This window comes from Apteryx mantelli, chromosome 3 (genome assembly GCF_036417845.1).
Source record: "Apteryx mantelli isolate bAptMan1 chromosome 3, bAptMan1.hap1, whole genome shotgun sequence".
In the NCBI taxonomy this organism is placed as follows: Eukaryota; Metazoa; Chordata; class Aves; order Apterygiformes; family Apterygidae; genus Apteryx; species Apteryx mantelli.
The window spans coordinates 87401205-87421297 of NC_089980.1; the positions used below are offsets into that span (position 1 = coordinate 87401205).

At 37.6% G+C, this 20093-nt stretch overlaps 1 protein-coding gene across 1 annotated transcript in view; it reads left to right on the forward strand.

The window, feature by feature from the left end:
- SLC22A16 (solute carrier family 22 member 16) overlaps positions 1-18380 on the forward strand; it is a 44667-nt gene extending 26287 nt beyond the window's left edge. The window contains exons 2-8 of the mRNA XM_067293860.1: positions 784-1260; positions 3993-4110; positions 6017-6566; positions 8472-8599; positions 8989-9098; positions 9606-9705; positions 15012-18380. Coding sequence (XP_067149961.1) covers positions 784-1260; positions 3993-4110; positions 6017-6566; positions 8472-8599; positions 8989-9098; positions 9606-9705; positions 15012-15203 — 1675 coding nt within the window. The 3' untranslated portion in view covers positions 15204-18380. The remainder of the gene's footprint in view (positions 1-783; positions 1261-3992; positions 4111-6016; positions 6567-8471; positions 8600-8988; positions 9099-9605; positions 9706-15011) is intronic.
- The last annotated feature ends 1713 nt before the right edge of the window (positions 18381-20093 follow it).

The window sequence follows — 20093 nt, forward strand, 5'->3', positions numbered from 1 at the left end:
CTGTTAAAATGCCAAAATCCAGGTTGTGCATAAAACATTCATTTAGCAGGTTTGTTTTATGATAAAATCTTTAATGCATAACTACATACCTTGTTTAAGCCAAAACCCAACCCAGTTTACAGCTACATTTTGGTACAGAGCATTTTATGCTGTTCAGATTCTATCTTCATCTACCAGTGTCCACACGTATTCTATCTTCATATTTCGGAAGCAATAAAGAGAGATGGAAATTGGGTGGAATACAGGTAGATGGATACAATTAGATGAAATGAAGGGGATAATTTGTTTTGGTTTGTTTTATTTGATGTACATATCTCTATGCCTCAGAACCTAAGGTCGCAACATTTTGTTTTGTTTTTTTTTCCTAACCATTCCAATAATCTAAAGCCTTATTTTGAAGGGATGCACTACACAGAATTGGAGGGGCAGTTTTTACTGCAAATTAAGTGCTTAAGTTCAGAATTGTTTCTTTTTAAATGGTCTTGTCTGTGTCCAGCATGACTAAAGAGCATGCACTTGTTTTTTGACAAAAGAGACTCTTGATGTTTCCTGGGGACAGATGACTTCCCTTGTGGATCTTTTCTCATCTTTGGTATCTTGCAGGGCTTAGCTAATTTTGAAGCAATGCTATGTAACAAACCTCTAGACACTTAATGTTGTCTCCATATACAACTTTGTCAAAATGACTGGCCCGATCCTAGCAAATGAATTATGTTGATGGTTTTGTTTTTTATGTGTAGGGGGCTTTTCTTCAGTAAACCTGTTTTTTTTTTTCCTTTACAGATTCCAAGCGTTTGTCTATTTTGCATCTGTCTTTCAAGCTATGTCATGTGGCATCCACTATTTAGCTTCTGTGTTCATGGCTGTTACTCCTAACTTTGTATGTGATATCCCCGGAAATGTGAGTAGTGTTCTCTCCTACAACTCTTCTGGATCAAGTATAGAGGATATCTGGACACTATGGACATCAACAGAAAATTACATCGTGGTCCAGCTGGAAAATGGAGAAACTTGGGAACTTAATCAATGCAGCAGATCCAAACGAGAAGTCAGTTCGAATCTCACATATGAATATGAAGGCAACAAGTCTGAATTTTCTTGTTCTGATGGATTTCTCTATGATCATACAAAATGGAAGAGCACTATTGTTACAGAGTGGGGTTTGGTCTGTGACCGAGAATGGCTTGCAAAATTAATCCAGCCTACATTCATGCTTGGAGTCTTGATTGGAGCAGTGATTTTTGGTGATATTGCTGACAGGTAAAATGCCATCCTCTGAAAACTGCAGCTTCAGACCTCAGTAACTCCCTGTGTATCTATTGGTTTTGTTGTTTAATTCATTACGTATGAATTCGGAGGTTCTGATGTTGTTTTATTCACAGATGTGTTTAACTCAGGTTCTTTTTGCTGTAGCAAGTACTAATTTTACAATGTCTTTGCAAATAATAGGCTTTTAGAATTTGTTTCCTAATTTATAACAGCTGTTCTTCTAGGCCTTGAGTCCTCAAATTGCCCTGTGCAGCTTGTATTTTGCCCCAGATTTCCCCCCTCCCCCCCAAGAATAGTAATGGTAAGTAGTAATAGCAATAGTAAAAGCTGGGAATAGGTTTTCCTCTTATTTTCCATGAATAGGAGAAATTCTTCATGGAAATATAAATGTTTATTTCTGGATATAATAAATAGTTAAAGGGCTAATGTAAGGTTAAAAATCATATATTTTTAAATCACAGATTTCCTAATCTCTGTCATGAAAGAGCTCTGTGGGACTGATGCAAAAGCTTTGAGAGTTTGATCAAGCCGTATGTTCTTAAAGTAAACACCCATATATTACCTTTCTTTATCAGTGTTGCAATCCAATTGTAGTTTTTCCCTGAATGACTAGCTTAACTTCAGGCTCTTGAAGGTTAATCCAGACAGGAAGAAAAATGGTTGTCAGGGAGCTTTGCTGTAATTTCACTTATTTACCAGCATGTACAAAGGTCTGTCTGAGCATGGGGGGACTCGATCAGATCAGTCCCCTGCTTGCTGTGCCAAGGATCTCTGTCAGCTTGCTCCCCTCCAGTGCCTCCACCCTGGGTGTTTTCTCAGACGACACAATGCGCTATCCATATTAGATTCAAATTCCTAAGCTATGTTGTATGTGGCTTTGTCTGAGGCAGCTTATGTACCTTTATTTTCATTTGAAGACTGCTTTATTTATCTCTTTCTATAAAGGAGCTTATAGACTAACAGCTCTGTTACATGGAGGATGAAATCCTCTTCCACAGCTAACAGTATGAGCAGAAAAAGCAGACCAGTCATGTTGTTTTCTGGTTTTTCTTCGTTAGCACAAAGCTACAGTGTTGCAGTTATAACATGGATTTTTAGAACACATGGAATCAATCCTTTCTCCTGCTCTGAGGCTTTGTAAAACTGCATTTAATACAAAACCAGAATTTAATGCCAACATTTGTTCTGTGCCTCTTTAAATCAGTCATAGCTTTATTAATTGATATTCAGACATGACTTATTAGGTTATGATCACATTGTTCTCATTTTCATTAATTCAAGCCATGGACAGCCAGTTAAGATAATACACACATTCTGAATTGTGGATTTGCAACCATAGATTTTACAGCTGAAAGTTATTATTTTCTGACAGATCCTGGCTGGTGGGAAATAAGTTTGTGGGTTCCTCCCATTGCCAGTTAACAGATTTTCCAGCAGAAGAAGCCCGACAGCTGGGACCCACTGGGATCACTTCTGGCAATCCTGGCAGGAGTTAGTGACCAAATGTGCGTGATGACTCCTTCCACACAGATCTTTCAGCTCAGGGTCAGAGGAAAACAGGAGGGCACTGGAAAGAACTGTGCAGTGTCGTTGTTTGCACTATACCTCCTATTTCAACCTCACTTTCCAGGACTGTTTTAATGTAGTACTAAGCACTCAGAGAAAAACAGACAAACACCCTCCCACCCCTGGAAGTCTCCACGCTCTTCACCCAAACGTAATAGTCGTATCTGTGAAAAGCTGTTCGCAGTGGAGTAGATAATAAGAATCCAAGAATATATTATCAGGGAATAAAAATGATTCAGCATATTTGGTATTACAGAACATTTGTAGACAAAATAGAATATAATGAATCTGTCAGTAGAGTATTGTGTATCTATGGCAGATTTCTAGGCTTTCTCCTCAGTTGAGCTTCTTGTTGATAGCGTGGGTTCACTTGTTTAGGTACAGCTAGCTCTGCTTGGTGTACGTGTTTTCTCTCTGAGGTACAGGAAGAAGACAGAAATATAGGTTCCTTTTTACCAAATGCCCTTCTTTTATACTGAAAATTACTAAGTATGTTTTTGATGGGAAACTATGTTTGACATCATAATTTTTCTTACTGCTAGTATACTAGCTTCCTGGAAGTCTGTGTTTGTACATGCATGCCATGTAATTGTCATTGATTAGAGAATTTAACTTTAAGTAATTGGACAAAGATCCATTACAGAGGCCTTTCTTTACTATCCAAATTGGTTTATACTGTTGGCAAGAGATAGCATGTGTTGTCACAGCTAACTTGTGTTAGAACTTACTAAGTAGACGTTACTTAATATAAAATGTCTGAAAAAGTGAGTCTTACCTACTGTCCTCATAAATAAGACAGAATAAATTAGCAAATTAGTTATGTGGAAGTTAGACTTGAAACTGGAAATGACCATGTGTAATGCCCATTTCTGCACTTGCCTTCCAGCCAAGAATTCTGGAGTGGAAGTTTCTCCCATAAGTGTTTTCTTTTCCTTGAGTTTAGTTGGATTTACTGAAAATGTAATAGTTCTCTTTCTCACGTGGTAAACAAAATAGAGGGCACTAACCAGGATTTCTGTGGTGAGTCAGAGCACTGGGTACAGTATCTTCAGACTTACTTCCAGAAGAGCTCTCTGGAGTTGCAGTTATATTTTAATAGAATGTTTTAATAGAATGTTTATGTTTATTCATAACTTTATTATTGCTATGATTTGCAGAATGGGAAGACGGCGTGTTATATGGTTCACGAGTGCTGGTCAGTTTGTATTTGGCCTTGCAGTGGCATTCACATTTGACTACTACAGTTTTGTGGTTGTGCGCTTTCTCCTTGCTATGGTAAGAAAGGATGTTCATCCTGCCTCTTTTTATATGTTCCTCCTCAGGAAAACCTCCCTTTTTTCCTCTTTCTTCCCCTACTTCATTATTCTAAAGCCCCTCTGTTGCACTTATTTCAGCAGAGCAGGGAGAGTCTGAATATTCTTGGATCAACAACACTTTTCCTCTTTGAATTAATAGAAAGCATCTGTATGAAGCAGTGTTTGGTACTTCCTCCATCCCAACCTCTGCTGGACTGGTAATTAAATACCAAGTGTGAACAGCAAACTCTGGTTTCAGCATTGCAACTGGCATTGCACATCTCCTTGTTAGAAATGGACTATATTTTTCTTAAAATAACAAATCTATAATAAGTATGATTTTATCTCTGCCATTTTCAGTGATGGAGGAGAGATGCACTTCTCTTCCAGGAATCTCTTTGGTCTTTTAAGCTACATCTGAAATACTAAGCATATAGGTAGACATGTTTAACACCTAGATGTTTATACTATACTTAAGAGTATTCCAATATGTGTGTGTACGTGTGTGTCTGTGTGTGTGTGTATGTGTGTGTATCTATTTACATATTTATAATATATATATTTAGTGACCAAATTTAAATTACAATTTTACATCCGAAGTTATAATATTTGTAGTCTTTCATTATATAATGCATTGAGAAATTAGAAAGCTAGCACAAGAAAAATAGTATGTTATTTAAAGTAGTTAAGAAATTTGAAAATAATCGCATCATTTATTTTATTCCTGCTGGCAGTGCATTAGTCAAGAGAGGACCTTGGATCTGGACCTCCCTTTGCCTGATTAGAACTCAGGAGGACTCCCTGTCAGGAAAACTGCACGGGCATTTCAGCCTTGAACAGTGAGATCAACAGGAGTCCTTCTACTGCATCCCCTGGCTGTTGATGCTAGGGGCTATGGTAGTTTATAAAAGCAAAAAGCTCTGACCGGACAGATACTGTTGGTTTTCGCTGCCTACTGGGACTGATTTGCAAGCTGGAGGTCCAAGGCCCTAACCCCATGCCCCTGAGATCAGTGGCAGCTTTCCTAGCAGTTTCAGTGGGTTCAGCATCAGAGTTTATTAAATGGAGCATTTGTAACCAGAAAATTGACTGATCAAAATAATTCACTGGAATATTTTCTAATCTAGGTTTTCTAACTGTATTAATGTTCTGAGATGCCAAGAGTTTAGAGTGTTACTAGAGAAACTGAAATATATATGTTCAATGAAGAAATGCTTTAATGATGAGATATATATGTTCAATGAAGAAATGCTTTAATGAAGGTCACACTGGTAATTACATTCTGTTAGTGTGGCTAGTAACATATGAAAACCTATAACAGTTTTCCTATAACCTGTAAATGAGATTCTCTTCCAACATTGTAAGAAAATGAGTAAATGAGATAATTTGCAAGGGTATGGAAACTAATTCGCAGTAAATTTGCAGTTCTCTGACAAGCAGGTTACTGATAGTCTATTTAAAAGCCAAGGTCAAGATTTTCAGAAGTGGCTGTTATTTTGGTGTACCTTATTTTTTTAAGTGTCCAGTTTGTGATGCTATTAATGGACCTGATTTTCAGAGGTGAGGGGCTTAGTGACATTAGCAAATTAGGCTCAAATTTTCCAGGTTTCTCTTGTTGGCTCCCCCCCCAATTAAAGAGAGGCATGCAAAATCCCACCACACTTCTGAATACTGTTCCCTGTTATTCTGAAGGTTTGAGTGAGCTTTTTCTCAAGTTGGTTTGTTTTCAGGATTGCTTTTTTCCTATCAGGGTGTGACATGCCAGTGCCCTGCACATTAAATGTACACAGATCTGGAACACTGTTAGCTGTTCGGTTTTACTGCTGTTGTGCAAGGAGAGTAGACACCAACCTTACACTTATTTTTCTCTCTCTCTTTCCCCCCAGGTTTCAAGTGGCTATCTGGTTGTGGCTTTTGTTTATGTGACTGAATTTGTTGGCACTAAAGCTCGAACCTGGGCTTCTATGCATGTCCATGCTTTTTTTGCTGTGGGAGTTATGGTTGTGGCACTCATGGGATTTTTGGTTCGGACCTGGTGGGTCTATCAGATATTTCTCTCCATAACAACTCTTCCCTTTGTCTTGTGCTGCTGGATGCTCCCAGAAACACCTTTTTGGCTACTGTCAGAGGAAAGATACGAAGATGCACAAAAAGTAATTAATATAATGGCAAGATGGAACCAAGTAAGCACTCCTTGTAAAATTTCTGAACTCTGCTCAGTCCAACAAGACAATCTAGTCAGTGACAGAACGGGTGATAACGACGTATCTTCAACGAAGAAGCACAACATCCTAGATCTGTTTTGTAATTGGCACATTGCAAGAAGGACCATTACAGTCTGGCTGGTCTGGTTCACTGGGAGTTTAGGATACTACGTATTCTCCCTGAGTTCGGTCAATCTGGGAGGCAATGAGTATTTAAATCTGTTTCTCATAGGTAAATATTTTTTGTACGTTATTCTGCTTATGACAGAACTAGAATGTATAATTTAGAAGTGTTTAGAGATTTGACAGCTGATTTCCTGACTTTATTCCTTCTATTATGAACCTTGCTCAAGAATGTTCATGTTAACTCTTCATAAAGCTAACTAACACCAGAGGGATACCATTCACTTCAAATCTCACTGTTTCTGGAAAAAAAAATTTTTTTAATTTTTGAGGTACAAAATTTTTCTCTGTCTGACTTTGTGGCTGTAAAACCAAAATCTATTTTCTCCTCTTTGTCCTGTAACTGTATAGCAGATCCACACAAACAACAAGGGAACCGGACCAGCAACACAAATTCACACAGCTCTGTTAAATGCACAAACTGGGAAAAAGGCAGTAAAGATTATTCCTATAATTACTTACAGTCCTAATAATATTAAGTCAGTCTGTACTGACAAAGGATTCATTCCATTTTCAGAAGCAAGAGTAATTTTAGTTTTGTCAGAACTATTTTTTTTAAATTCAGTTGCAGTATTCTTTTAATTTTGTCTGCCTGACTGTAATCTTCCTTTGGTATGTAAGTTGTTTATAAAGGCTGCATTCAAGGCCTGATCCAAAGTTTGTTAAGATCAGTAGAAATATCCTATTGACTTCAGAGGAATCTAGATCAGGCACGCAGCTCTGAGCCGGCAAAGACTCATGCACCTTGCTTTATGCATCTGAGTATTCTCAGTAAAGTGGATGTGACTGTTCATGTACATAAGCACACCGAAGGACTGGGACTTTCATGAATTCAGTTTGTGTTGTCACATATTATAGCACATTGGTAGACTGACTGTTGTGCTGAAGATTGGATGCTAGTATTGCACAGATAACTACACTGGTATGATATCTACACTGGTACATAAATCACTGTATCCATCTATTGCAAAAATACATCAGGAGACTAACATACAGTGAATAACTGCAGCCTGTTTATACCAATACAAAGCCAAAAGACTGCTTCCCTATGTTATAAGTGTATTGACATACTATATGTGCTTAGTAAAGGAATGCAGCGTATTTGTTCGGGGTTGTATCTTATGTTCTTCCTTGATTTTGCATTGGACATAGTCACATTCTTCATGAGCCAGCTGGTTTAAACATGTCCAAACTGGCTTAGGCTGAGTATAATTTGTCCAGGGGCAAATCATGTTTAAACATGATTTGTAAACAGTTCTAGCCAAACTCCAGTTAAATTATAGCTGCAGAAGTTTTTCTCTGGAAAGAGACATGTGAAAGAGAAAATGTGGGTGCCCCCACTCTTGGCATTTGCAGAGCTGAGTCAGAGAAAACCAGAACTGGAAAAAACGTTTTTTGCCTTTTATATCGGGGTGCAATGTCTGCACCTGGGAGAGGTCGGTGGCTTCAGCTCTGTAGTCCAGGTGTAAGATGGCAAATCCTGAGCTAGGTGTCAATACGAAAACCAGCAATGTATGTCTAGTGGGCACTCTTAAACCGTTAGTGTGAAAAGACCTGAAACAAAAGAATGGCAAATGGAGTGCTTTCAGGCACAAATGTCAGTGTTGGGAGAGCAGGGCCAAGCCCTTGCCGTTTTCTGTAATTTCCCAACTGTTTCCATGCTTCATTTCCACCACAAATTGAACTGGAGCTTCTTTATGCTGTAAAACCTGACTCACTCGTCCCTTCTTCACCCGCCACTACCACATTTTAGGCCATGATTTTTACTTTCTGTTGCCATTTTTGCGATGAAATGAACAAGCCAAGCACACTGGTTATCTCCAGATTTCACTTACTTATTGCATTTAAAATCAGTCTAACCCCTGGATTAACCGAATCCTCGCAAAGAGGAAGTCAGAGTTATTAAAAGAATATGTCGTCATGGGTTAAAATCAAATTAATTTCATACTGACAGGTGCTGTGGAGTTGCCTTCCTATGTCATTGCTTGCATTGGGATGGACAAACTGGGAAGGAGAAACACACTCATTCCGTTCCTTTTATCAAGTGCACTGATTTGTGTTTTAATTATGTTCATACCTCAGGTTAGTCACATATCATTTAAAGTGTTCCTATAGTAGAAATTTATTTTATAGAATCTGAGGTCTGTAAATGCAATTGTTCTTTCTAAATCATGTAGCTGATTAAACACCATCTTTAAAATGCAGCTGTCAGTCTAAGATAGATTTCTATATTTTCTCTAGAGATTTCACACTGTCATCACAGGAGTCACAGGTAAAATGTTCCAAGGGCTTGAATGAACCAAGACTGGTAAAAAGTTATATGGGCACTAGTTACTTATCAAGACTGATTAAAAAAAACAATAAATATTACTTATTGTTTTAAAAAGTTTCACAGCTTTTGAAGGATGTAAATTAGGTTTGGAACAACAACATTTTCTGATGATTTATTTGTTTGTGCTCTCTTTCATTAGGATTTCAATATATTAATTATCTTAGCAAATATGGCTGGAAAATTTTCAATAGGAGTGGCATTTGGACTTATTTATCTCTACACGGCAGAACTGTATCCAACAATTGTAAGGTAAGAGCTTTCACCAGCCATATATTTTTCATTGTTTTGCTCTTGTTTCCTTTCCTTTGTTATGTTCTTGGGCCAGATCCAGCTCCTCTTGGCATTAATGGCAGTGGTTCAAAAGCCTTGGGATGGGACGAGTTTCTATGCTGCTGCAGAGCTGTCTACTATTTGGCTGTAAAATACATTTTTACTTATTTTTCATTCCCATGTGCATTGATTGATTTCACTGATGAACCAGAAGAACGCTCAATACTTTCTTAGACGTTACTTATGCCTTTCTTAACACTCCTGGTTGTTCAGCCTGTGATCTATACTGAATGGTGATCATATTTAATCTTAATTATGGGAGCAGCTAAATTTCACTACAGCAGAAATTTACATTCTGTAGCAGTATTTTCTAGTATAATTGCATAAAGACACATATCATCCTACTGGTGTTGCAGGTGTCTATGCATTTCTAACTGTTTGCTGTATTTACAAGAATTCTTATTAAAGTCTTTGTTTTATGCATAGGTCACTTGCTGTTGGAAGTGGGAGCATGATGTGCCGTGTAGGAAGTGTGGTTGCTCCTTTCTGTGTATATCTGAGAAGCGTCTGGATTTTCATGCCACTTGTAAGTGTTTATTTCAATAGCGAATGCTTCTGGTTTTGAAAAGGAGTGTGTGTCACTTATTTTTTCAGGAACTGAAAGTTGAAGAATCTTTATTTTGAAAAGCAAATTGAATGAACCATTCTTGTTCTAAATTTTAAGTCTCAGAGTTTAGTAACTTCCTATTGTTAAGAATATGCAGATAAGCAAAAGAGATATTTTGAGTCACTAAGATACTCTCAGAAGTTGTTATGACTGAAGACATAAACATAGTTATGCATTGAATCCTAGTATAAAATTGATAAAATTCTTTTCTACAAAAACATACTTTATCAATCGTGTAACATTTATGACATAACTCACTCTATACTTACTCAGCAGGCCTAGCAGTTCTTGACCATGCTGATAATTACTCTTACCCTTTTGTCAAAGGGTACTTTTTCCATGCTTGGAATTCAACATGGATGGCTCCCAGGCTTTTCTTAATATTATTCCTTAATCTTTTTCATGGTTTCCATAGGACATTGCATCTTTGGTATAGCCTTCCAAAAGATCAAGAAATTCATATATTTACTATATTTGGTCTTCAAAGCTGTCCCAAAGCACCTTTTTTGCATTTTTCATTTACATGAACCAAAGTGCAGTCCATGAAGAAAAAGCTTGTCATATATAATATTTCATGAATGCCAGTTACCTATGGCCAGAGCATTCTGCCCTGTGAAAGGCTAAAAAGTATTAGGCTGGAAACAACCAAGTAATGAGACAGTAGAAGTGCTTAGGAGTCAACAGTATTGACAGTCGGTGCATAGCCATTGAAGAAACAACTCATGAGATGATAAAAGAGAAGAAAATGTTATGCTGATGCATTTAATGGGGACTCTGACAAGTAACAGAACCCCTTGGATTCATTAAGCACATCCAACTTGTAGGAGATTCCAGGTCATGCTACCATTAGGTCCTTATCTTGTAGCTCCACTCACCCCAGGAAAAGACAGGTGAGACTATTCCTTTGTGGAGTTTGGGCATTTCCTCTATATTATGTGGCTTTTCAAATCCATTTTGTACAAAACATTTTAATTATATCCTGCTCACAAGCAAAATGTATTTCTTCATTATATTCCTGCTATGAGACATTTGCTACTTAGAAATCCTGCAGCTCTTCAATCCTTTTTTTCTTCTGAAGGGTAATTTATGCCCATATATGCAGAAACATAAGTAATTACAAAGTTTATATTAAGGATTTAAGTAGATAACGAGCTTATTAACCATTTCAAAATAGTTTTAGTTCTTTCAAAACCTTTAGAATTCACTGTGACTAGCAAACCAATGTTATATATAGATAATATGTCAGAAAGTGAAAACATAATGGGATGAGTCTTTGACCTAGATTCTTACTCTAATTTTGTCCACTACGTTAAATTTCCTACAGAACTGGCATTGTGTCCTTTTGATTTTGCAACTGTAAAATCTTCAATTATTAAATGCTAGAGATTGGTTTGAGAGAATTCTTGGGAACTTGGTTCATTATTTAAATGAATTGCTTCCGGTTGTCCGGGATGAAATTTAAGAGGATGAAACAGACCACAAGCTGTTTTCTTTCTTAATAATAGCTCTACACAAACCAAGATATCAACCCAGAACAAAAAGCACAGAAATCAAAATTTGCACAGCAGGGTGATCCTGGGGGAACATTCTCTTTCTCGTGTCAGTGTTTTGCCTTTACTAGCTGAGATAAGGTTGATCTGTGCAGAAGTGCTGCAGTTAAACCACAGATGGGGAATGTCGAAACATTTGGGAGAGCAGTGCAAATGACAGAATAAATGAGAGGAACTATTTCAAATATGAACAACTCAGTATACAAAAAGTATTCAGACTATTTGTGGAGCTGTGTAGCAGTTAGTTAACCGTCGATATGTTTTCGTTATTAGCTCCTACTACAAAGCATTTATCAATTTATTAAATAGATGTGTCTTCAGTTGGAGCATAGCATGCCAAGTCTCAGCTAACATAAGTGTTTTGGAATGAAAGTGAAATGAAATGGACTACATTTTTAAGTAAACTGATATACCTCATTTTGATCCATTGTACACACCACATGCACATATCAAGCAGTTAATTTGCTTGATACAAATTTATTTGACAGTCTACCTCACTTACAGCTCTGCCACCTGTGAGTAATGAAAGATATCCTGCTGAATGCCTATAAACCTTGAATAACTAGCCAAATATGTTGTTCATGTGAAAATTTTCTAGAAAACTTACAGTAAAACAAATGCTCTACATATAATCAATTTGTGTTTCTCAGCTGTTAAGCATTATGTTACATTCATTAGCCCTTTAACAGACTTGATTTCTCTCTCAGATAAACTATAAAGTACAAATTAAAAAAAATAGCTCCATCAAGGTCAGTAAAGTTAAATAAGTGCAAATCCTATGTCTAATACTACTGAATTTTCAGAACAAAATTTAATCTTTTATGATAAAGTAGGAATTTTGTAAGTAAGATCACATTTTTAAGTTGGTTTTGAGCCATCAGGTTTGGATATAAATATATTTGATCAACAGAACAGAAGAATCTTTGGTTCTTTGAAGCAAAAAGTATTATTTTTTGAAGGATATTTAATGCAAATTATCCTTGTTCTAGATGGAGTATTTAATCCTGGCCTTTAGACCAGTGTGAAATTAAAACTGCTGCTTCAGGTAGGGGAGGAAGACACAAGAAAAATGGTGGTGTTTGAAGTTATTTATGGTAGCTGTTAGAAACTGCTGGCTATACAGGAATGTTGGAAATACTTTGAGAGTTTGACCTAGCAGAAAGTCAGATTTAAATTAAGACCCTGAAAAAGCAATGAATTTAAGCAGGTACTTCTGTTCCATTAACTTTAACGGAGCTTAAACATAATTAAATACCTTGCACAATGATACACTTTAATCCATAAACATTTACCTAATTGATTACATAAGCAGAGCATTTTCTGATCTTGAGTTATATGTAAAATGTTACATGCAATAATAATATACGCATTTGTTAAGAACAAGCAAAGGGCTAAATTATGTCAGATACCTCATGAAGAAGGCTGCCAAGATAACCCTGTGAAAGACCTGTTTACTAAATGTGAGTAACTTCATTGATAATTGGGGGTTCTGCCCCTGAAAATGTAGGTGATATTTGAAAAGTCCTTTCATTAATATACTGTGACTTAATTTCTTTCATATTCTGTCTTTTTGTAGGAAATATTGGAATATGTTTTGTAGCGTCAGGGAGACGCAATAAATTAGCAGTTTGGGTGCAGCAGCTTTTTCACGCTGAAAAAGGAAACTAACACATGGTGATGGAATAGAGTAAAGAGAGCCGAGACTAAAAGGCAGGAAAGATGGTGGTGACTATGCTTCCAGAATAGGGACAGTGAGCAGGGGAATAAGGAGTAGTTTCATGAGGAAGGAAAACCTGAGAAGAATGCAAAGTGTCTTAAAGACTAACCGGAACAGAGAAGACGCACGCATTCAAAGCACATAGTGTTGCTTTAACCTTGTTCTGCTGGGCATCAGTAGTGACCTTGTTCTCATATACAACAAATGTATGGGTGACCAAGGAAATTAGTAATGTGTGAGCTTCAGGATCCTTTAGTAGCCCTCAGTATCCTCAGACATGAACTTATGACAGCCTAAAGGGTATTTTTAAGAGAGTTACTGAGAAATAGCTGCCATATGGCTATTCAGCCTGTCTTACCAGGGCAGAAAAATGATGTTTCAATAGTGGAGAAGAGTTTTGCCACTCAGAGGTGAGAGCTGAATATCTCAGAATATATTTTTAAATACCCTCTCTGCCATATATATATGTCTGCAAGGATTTTGCTCAGTTTGTCACTCAGTACTATTTCCACTGGTCCTATTACTGCAATTTTTTTTTGTAATTTCTCATGATAGGAGCATGACTGTTTTATTTTCACTGTAGTTTGCAGTATTCAACAGTATTTTGCTTAATTTTTTATTTTGCCAGCTTCTATATTCAATCTAAGTTCAAAAAGAAGAGTGTATGCAACAGCGTGAATTCTGCTTCTCAAAAGATTGCTTGAGACAAGCTGTCATCTTAACTCAGAGGGAAGCCAAGGCAGCATAGTGCATTTACATGGAAAAGTTCTGTTCAGGGTTACTATGGAGAATTCCAATTTTAAAGCTCCTTTCTGACTTAAGGAGCTATTCTCACTTAGAAGCAGGTGATAGCTGGCTGGTCCCTGTCTCCAGCTCTGTGCGAGAGACCTAGGCATAGTAATTCCAGATGTTCTCTCACACTCAGAAAGAAAGAATTAAACAAACGGGGCAGACCTTAGAATCAGCATAGGGCCAAGTAAGGGTAATATAGTATCACAGTACACAGTCGTAAAATAGGAAAAAACACTCAGCCCAGGCATGATGTACTGTATGTAAGCATTAGTATTAAAATAGTTTTAGGTCATTTAGAGTCTAGCGATGGAAGAAAGTCAGGGTTTAATGTTTGTTCCGTATTTCGAAGGAGTAAAGTGTGAAATGTTCTTACTAAACAAGGCACAAAAATGAAGGAAAAGAAAAGATATTTCTGGAGCATGTGTGCACTTCAGTATCTACCCCAAACAATCTCAATCCTTGCACCTCTCAAGCTGAAGTAAGTTGCAGTTATAGTAGTGTGTACACCATGGACAAATCCAAGACATGCTCACAATGCGTACTTCAGTAGATGCCTGAACCCTTGTCAGATCTTTGACTGTGGTTCAAGAAAGTCTATTAAGAGCTGGATTCAATATGTGCTGAAGTACTGTCCTGAGCAGGGATGTGCACTCAGCTGCTTTTTTGGTTCCAGGCCTAGGATCCGTACTGAGAATTTGCAGTGCGACTGCACAGGAGAAACAGGCACCTGGATACTGTGGGAATAGCTTCAGAAGCTAGAGAGTGAGCAGAGGTTATGCATGGCAAGGAAGTTTTAGCTCTGTGAAAGTGCATGTAAAATGAATGTATGCAATCCTAAAACCAATTCTTAAATACATACCCGATAAGAGGGATACCAAATGAAGATATATGTATTCTGTTTTCTCAGACAGAATTCTTCCTCCTTGCACTGTATTGATCCCTGTGGAACAAAACGCATCACTTGCTCCTCATTAACTTTGCTGCATAATCTTTCATCCATACTCACAGAGGCAGATCTTTTATACAGTCAACAATTAAGACTTACGATCTTTGCTTTACATTACAATTTCCTGTTCTTTATTTTAAGCGCACTCTCAAGAAAGATCAAAGATTTGCATGACTTTAAAGACATTTCTACCCTTACAGCTACTGTTTATTTCTTCTAGTTGCTTGTTGGAATCATGGCTCTTCTGAGTGGAATATTAACAATAATGCTTCCAGAAACTCTTGGAAAACCATTGACTAATACTTTGGTGGAAGCTACAGAAATGGGAAGAAACAAGGAAAGCTGTTCAGGGAAGACTCCTCCAGAAAAGATAGAGATGTTTGGTCAAGAAACAGTCAGCATCGAGAAATAAAGCAACAGCAAAATGGCTTTTCCTGATTTTAATCATTATATAATTCTTAAGGTCATTTTATTCAAGAAATGTGACTGTACTATAATATCTGTGCCTTTTAATTTGTATCCAGTCTTTCCTTTTCAATAGAGCAAGTATACAAAACCTTTTCCACGTGACTCAGGTACTGCAGAAATTTTGATGGGATTTCTAGATCCTCTCTCAAACTTTCTCAGAATTTAGAAAACCTGTCTGACTTGTTGCGACCTGTTGGAATGACTACTCTAAATTTTGAAAGCTACCTGATTATACATATGTACAAAAATATGCCAATTCTTTGCTTCAGATTCTTTGCAGTTACATTTGTAAATGCACCACAAAACGCCCTGTCCATCCTTGTCCTATTGCAATCAACAGTTAGAGGATTCAGACTTCAGACCATGGTAAACTCAAACACATAGTTATAATTCAACAGAGAAGACTTAACATTGCATCGTCATACCAATAATTTCAAAGTTAAACTAATCTATTTCATTTATTTTTCAAATTTTCTACTGGAAAAGCTGCCATTGCTAGCAAAGAAAAGTATTCTGTGGAACAGCTTCAGACTGAAACAGTAATATTGCATTTGCAGAATGTGCAAATAGTTTGTATACTATTCATTCTGTTGAATGGCAAATGTATTTTTCTTAGTGGTTTAGAAAAAATTATTCACTGGATCTGTTGCTGTCTTAGTAAATTCTTTTTAGTTTAGGTAACACCTGATGCCCTTGAAAATCGTATTCATTCCAGACTGTTATTTCAGTGCACTCTTCTCACTCATTCAGCTCAGATCTAGCATCAGATTCTTCATAACTTTTAAGAGTTACACCAGCAGCTTTGCCAAAAGCCTGCAACAAGGCCCAGCCCTGCTGAGTCCTCAGTGAAAGAGAATAAATGGCACATAGGTCTTACTCAGGCTCTCTGCACAGAGGTGGATTTAATTATGACAAATGATTGGTAGACACGGTACCTACACACCATTTTTATCATAGACCACCTCTCTGTAGCTCCATTTTTTCCTCATACTATACAAAATCAGATACAAAATTAGAAATTGAAAATATGGCAGCTGGAAGAAATGGATCAACAGAGAGGCTAATTACCATCTCCAAGTAGTTTTAGTCCAAGTGTTTGTGAGCATCCCACTGTTGTCACACCTCATGTGTGCATCAACACTTACCTGCTGGTGTGGCGATCGTGTCTGATGACTGTGGACCATAGAAAACAAATACAGCTCTCAATGCATTATTCTGGCTGCTGCTTTTATGGCTTCTTGACCCAGCTCTCCTTTTTCAGTGTACCTCCAGAGCTGGGTGTTTCTTCCCCTCCCGTATCCTCATCTCTCCGTCACCCTTGCGTTGAGGCAGGCAGCCCAGGAAGCTTGTGTATGTCTGGGTTGAGGGAGCCCTCCATTGCCTGGGCTGTGTGAACTCTGTCATCCCCAGATTGAAATAATAATTTTTCTTGTCCTAGGCACCTTCTCTCAAGCTAGCTAGTACCACCTCATCAAAACAAGTCTTCCCTTTTTTATTTCTTGGCCATGTACCCTTAAATAAGACATCTAAATTACTGTAGCTAAATATTGTATATGCTGTATAAGTCTGTTCATGTTTTTTCTGTTATGTCTGCACAGTCATATTAGTTTCAATGACTTCTAAAACCAGAATTTGGTCTATATCTGTTTATAAAAGAAAATAAAGATTTTTCTCTTCAACCACTGCACGGTCCTGGAGTACCAAGTAGCATTTTGGTCTTGGACTTAGGACAGGATCATATCCTATGTGAGATCTAACATGTTTCGAAGCCAAGCAAAAATCAACAAGTTTACATTTAGGGAGTTTCTACGTGATAATTCCATGTAAAGCCAAATGGCATCTTTATTCTCCCCCGAGTTATGTGGGTGTTCCAATATTTACAGAGAAAACCTCAGAAGAGGACTGCATAGAATATTATGGCTTCTGTCCAGATATATTAATTCAGCAAAAGCATGTGCTTAACCGTAACCATATGAGTAATCCCATCATTATTCAGAGGTGTGCTTGAATACATATTTTGATGACTACAGATGGAATTACTCACATGTTATTTTGCTGAAGAGCAGACCTAGTATTTTTCCACTACTTTTCCCCTCCACTCCCCAGGGCAGAGCAGCTGTCCTTATCTGCAGCATCTGCTTCCAAACCCTGCATGCCCTGCCTTTAACAAGGGCTTAGCAGTGCTGCAAAGGAAAGTGCCTTGCAAAAGTCCTGACTGTCTGACATTACAACCACCCTCCCTCACAAAGCTCCAAGTAGTTGCATTATCTGGGGTTATTTCACACCGATATTCCTACTTTTTTTAGCACATGGTCCTATCTAAAACACCTTAGTCTTGAGTGCTGGAGACAGTACAGTATATTTCTAACAAGGTACTAAAGAAAGATTAAAATTAATTTCTTGACTTCCTTACCTGAATGTGGAAAATTTGTTTTTGGGATTATCCTTCTGTGAACAGTTGATGTATGTTATCTACTACTTTGACTTGAGTGATTCGAGACCAGGTCTTCTGTAATCAGGGTATGTAAGGTAAAGAAAAAAAGAAAAAAGCAAAGACCTAAATACGCTAGGACACCTGAGCAATCCTTACAGGCTACAATTTTTTAATGATAGTTCTGACACAAAATGTAGCTTGTTGGCTTTTAACCCTTTAAACCTGTTCCTCCTGTCACTGAAGTCAGTTGGTATTTGGTCTTTGATTCAAATGAGACCTGGATTTTCTCTGAACTAATGATGTCACTTTTTTCCTGGAAATAAAATGTTTATTGTCCTACAGGTGTCCTACACCTTTTGTGATTTAATGCGTGAGTAGCTTTGAGCATGCTCTGGGGTACCCTATTCTTTTAACTGAAGAAGCTTATTACTGTAAAAAGGAAATACCATGTGTATATGTGTCTTTTGCATTTCTGTTTGCTTGGTTTTTCCATGTTGACAAAAATATGTTTAACACTAGTTACATTATAAATGTACTGTAGAAAGGGTGAGTTGATTTCTTTCTTTTACATATTCCTAAATTATCTGAGTCCTCTTGAAAGAGGGCACTGAGTTTGCAAAAAAATGCTTCTGTTCCTTTGGAGCATATTTTCCCCTCATTGCTCATTAAAAAAAATTCTTTTTCATAGTTTCTTATCTGAGTCCTAAATTTTTTTATGTTTGTATTTGTCATCTCCTTCTTAGTGCAAATTTCTTCGGCTGATCAATAACTCTGGACATATATAATGGTTTGATAAGATATTGGATTCGAATTCTGATCTGCCTTAATTGCTGGTTATTATTACATTATTGCTGCAATGACAAATGTTTTTGTCCTAAAATTGATATCATCTTTATTTTATTAGATAGACTTGCAGCTTGTCATGGGCCTACCTTCTGGGTTAAATAATGGGAATGAGACCAATTATTATTACCTTAATGCTAACTAAAGAGAAAATAGTAAGTAAATGTGTTTGCTATTTTGAATCTACTGTATTTTAAAACTACGCTAAAAAGCACATTTTCTACTTTAATGTCTGACTTTAATTTCTTTGTTTAAATTTCTATAGTTTAAGCAACTATGTTGAAAAACCAGCTATGCAAACTGCGTGCACTGTGTCAAATGCGCGGGTGGTACCCTGAATGTCTGAACAAGGGAGGGAACAGTGCCTGCAGGCACAGGAGATGGTCTGACCTTCCAGCCCGGGGCTAAAAGGGATGGAGGGTGCCCTGGAAACCTCCTGTATCTTTCACAGCTTATTGCTGCCAACTGTTAACACGCAGCCGCTTAGAGTTGCGCTCTGCAGCACTCAAGGCCTGCGTGCTTACAAAATGCAAGGCTTTGGTGGCTGTGAAAGGGAGGGTCTGGATTCACCCTATGCCCTTGTTCAAACATACCTTTGAGATGCTCATCTAAATCCCATGACAGATTCATAGGAGAGAAAGTAAACGCATATTTAAAAAAATGATTATGAGCATAGATAAAAGAACAAGTTTATGTTATCAAGAAAAGTTGTAGTGAATGCAGTGAAGCAGTGGCTGCCATGCTACATCTCTCATGAAGAAAAGTTAGAGCACATCTACGTAACCTAAGTATTTTGTGGAAGCTTCTGTACCAGGTGCGAAGTGGATTTTGGTAACCTGTAGGGGAGGTTTGTACTCTTTGGAAGGACTTTGTCTGTCCAGAATATGTGGATTTAATACAATATAAGTTAATAATGGAATTTTTTTAATGTTGCATTTTTATTATCTGCAATTACACACGAGAGTAAGGTCAAACACTTTATTTATTTAACATTATTTAATCGTTACCCCTTAATTTAATGAACTCCTACAGTCACCAAGTCTCCATTTGGTATATGTATGCTCCCTTGCAGGGGCTGGGCAGGCACCGCGACATCCCACACGGCACCCCTTTCTGCAAGGCAGCACACCTGATGCCTTTTGCAGGCTTTGAGCCGGCAAGTATCGTACGTGTGTCCTCTACCTGTTTGTGTTTGCAGGTGTAAATCAAGATTTGGGTAATGTGTTAGGTGATGACTATGACAAAATGTGACATGTTTTGCATATCAGTTGCAGGAAGAACATGATTCTTTTTTTGCCAGTATTCCTATAAACTGTCTGGGGCAGACGTCCCTGGGACAAAGTCAGTAGTGACAAAAATAGTTGTGGATATTGCAGGATGGGTATGAACTGATCAAAGAGAGAGTAGGTAACTATAGGAATGACAAAGCAATGTAACTTGTATGTACTTGGTGTTCAGTGGATGTGAAAACTGACTGTAACTTGTTCATGCAGGAATTGGAGTGGGCAGACAGTGCAAGGAAAATGAGAATCGTGACAATCTGTAGCTCTGTTCTTT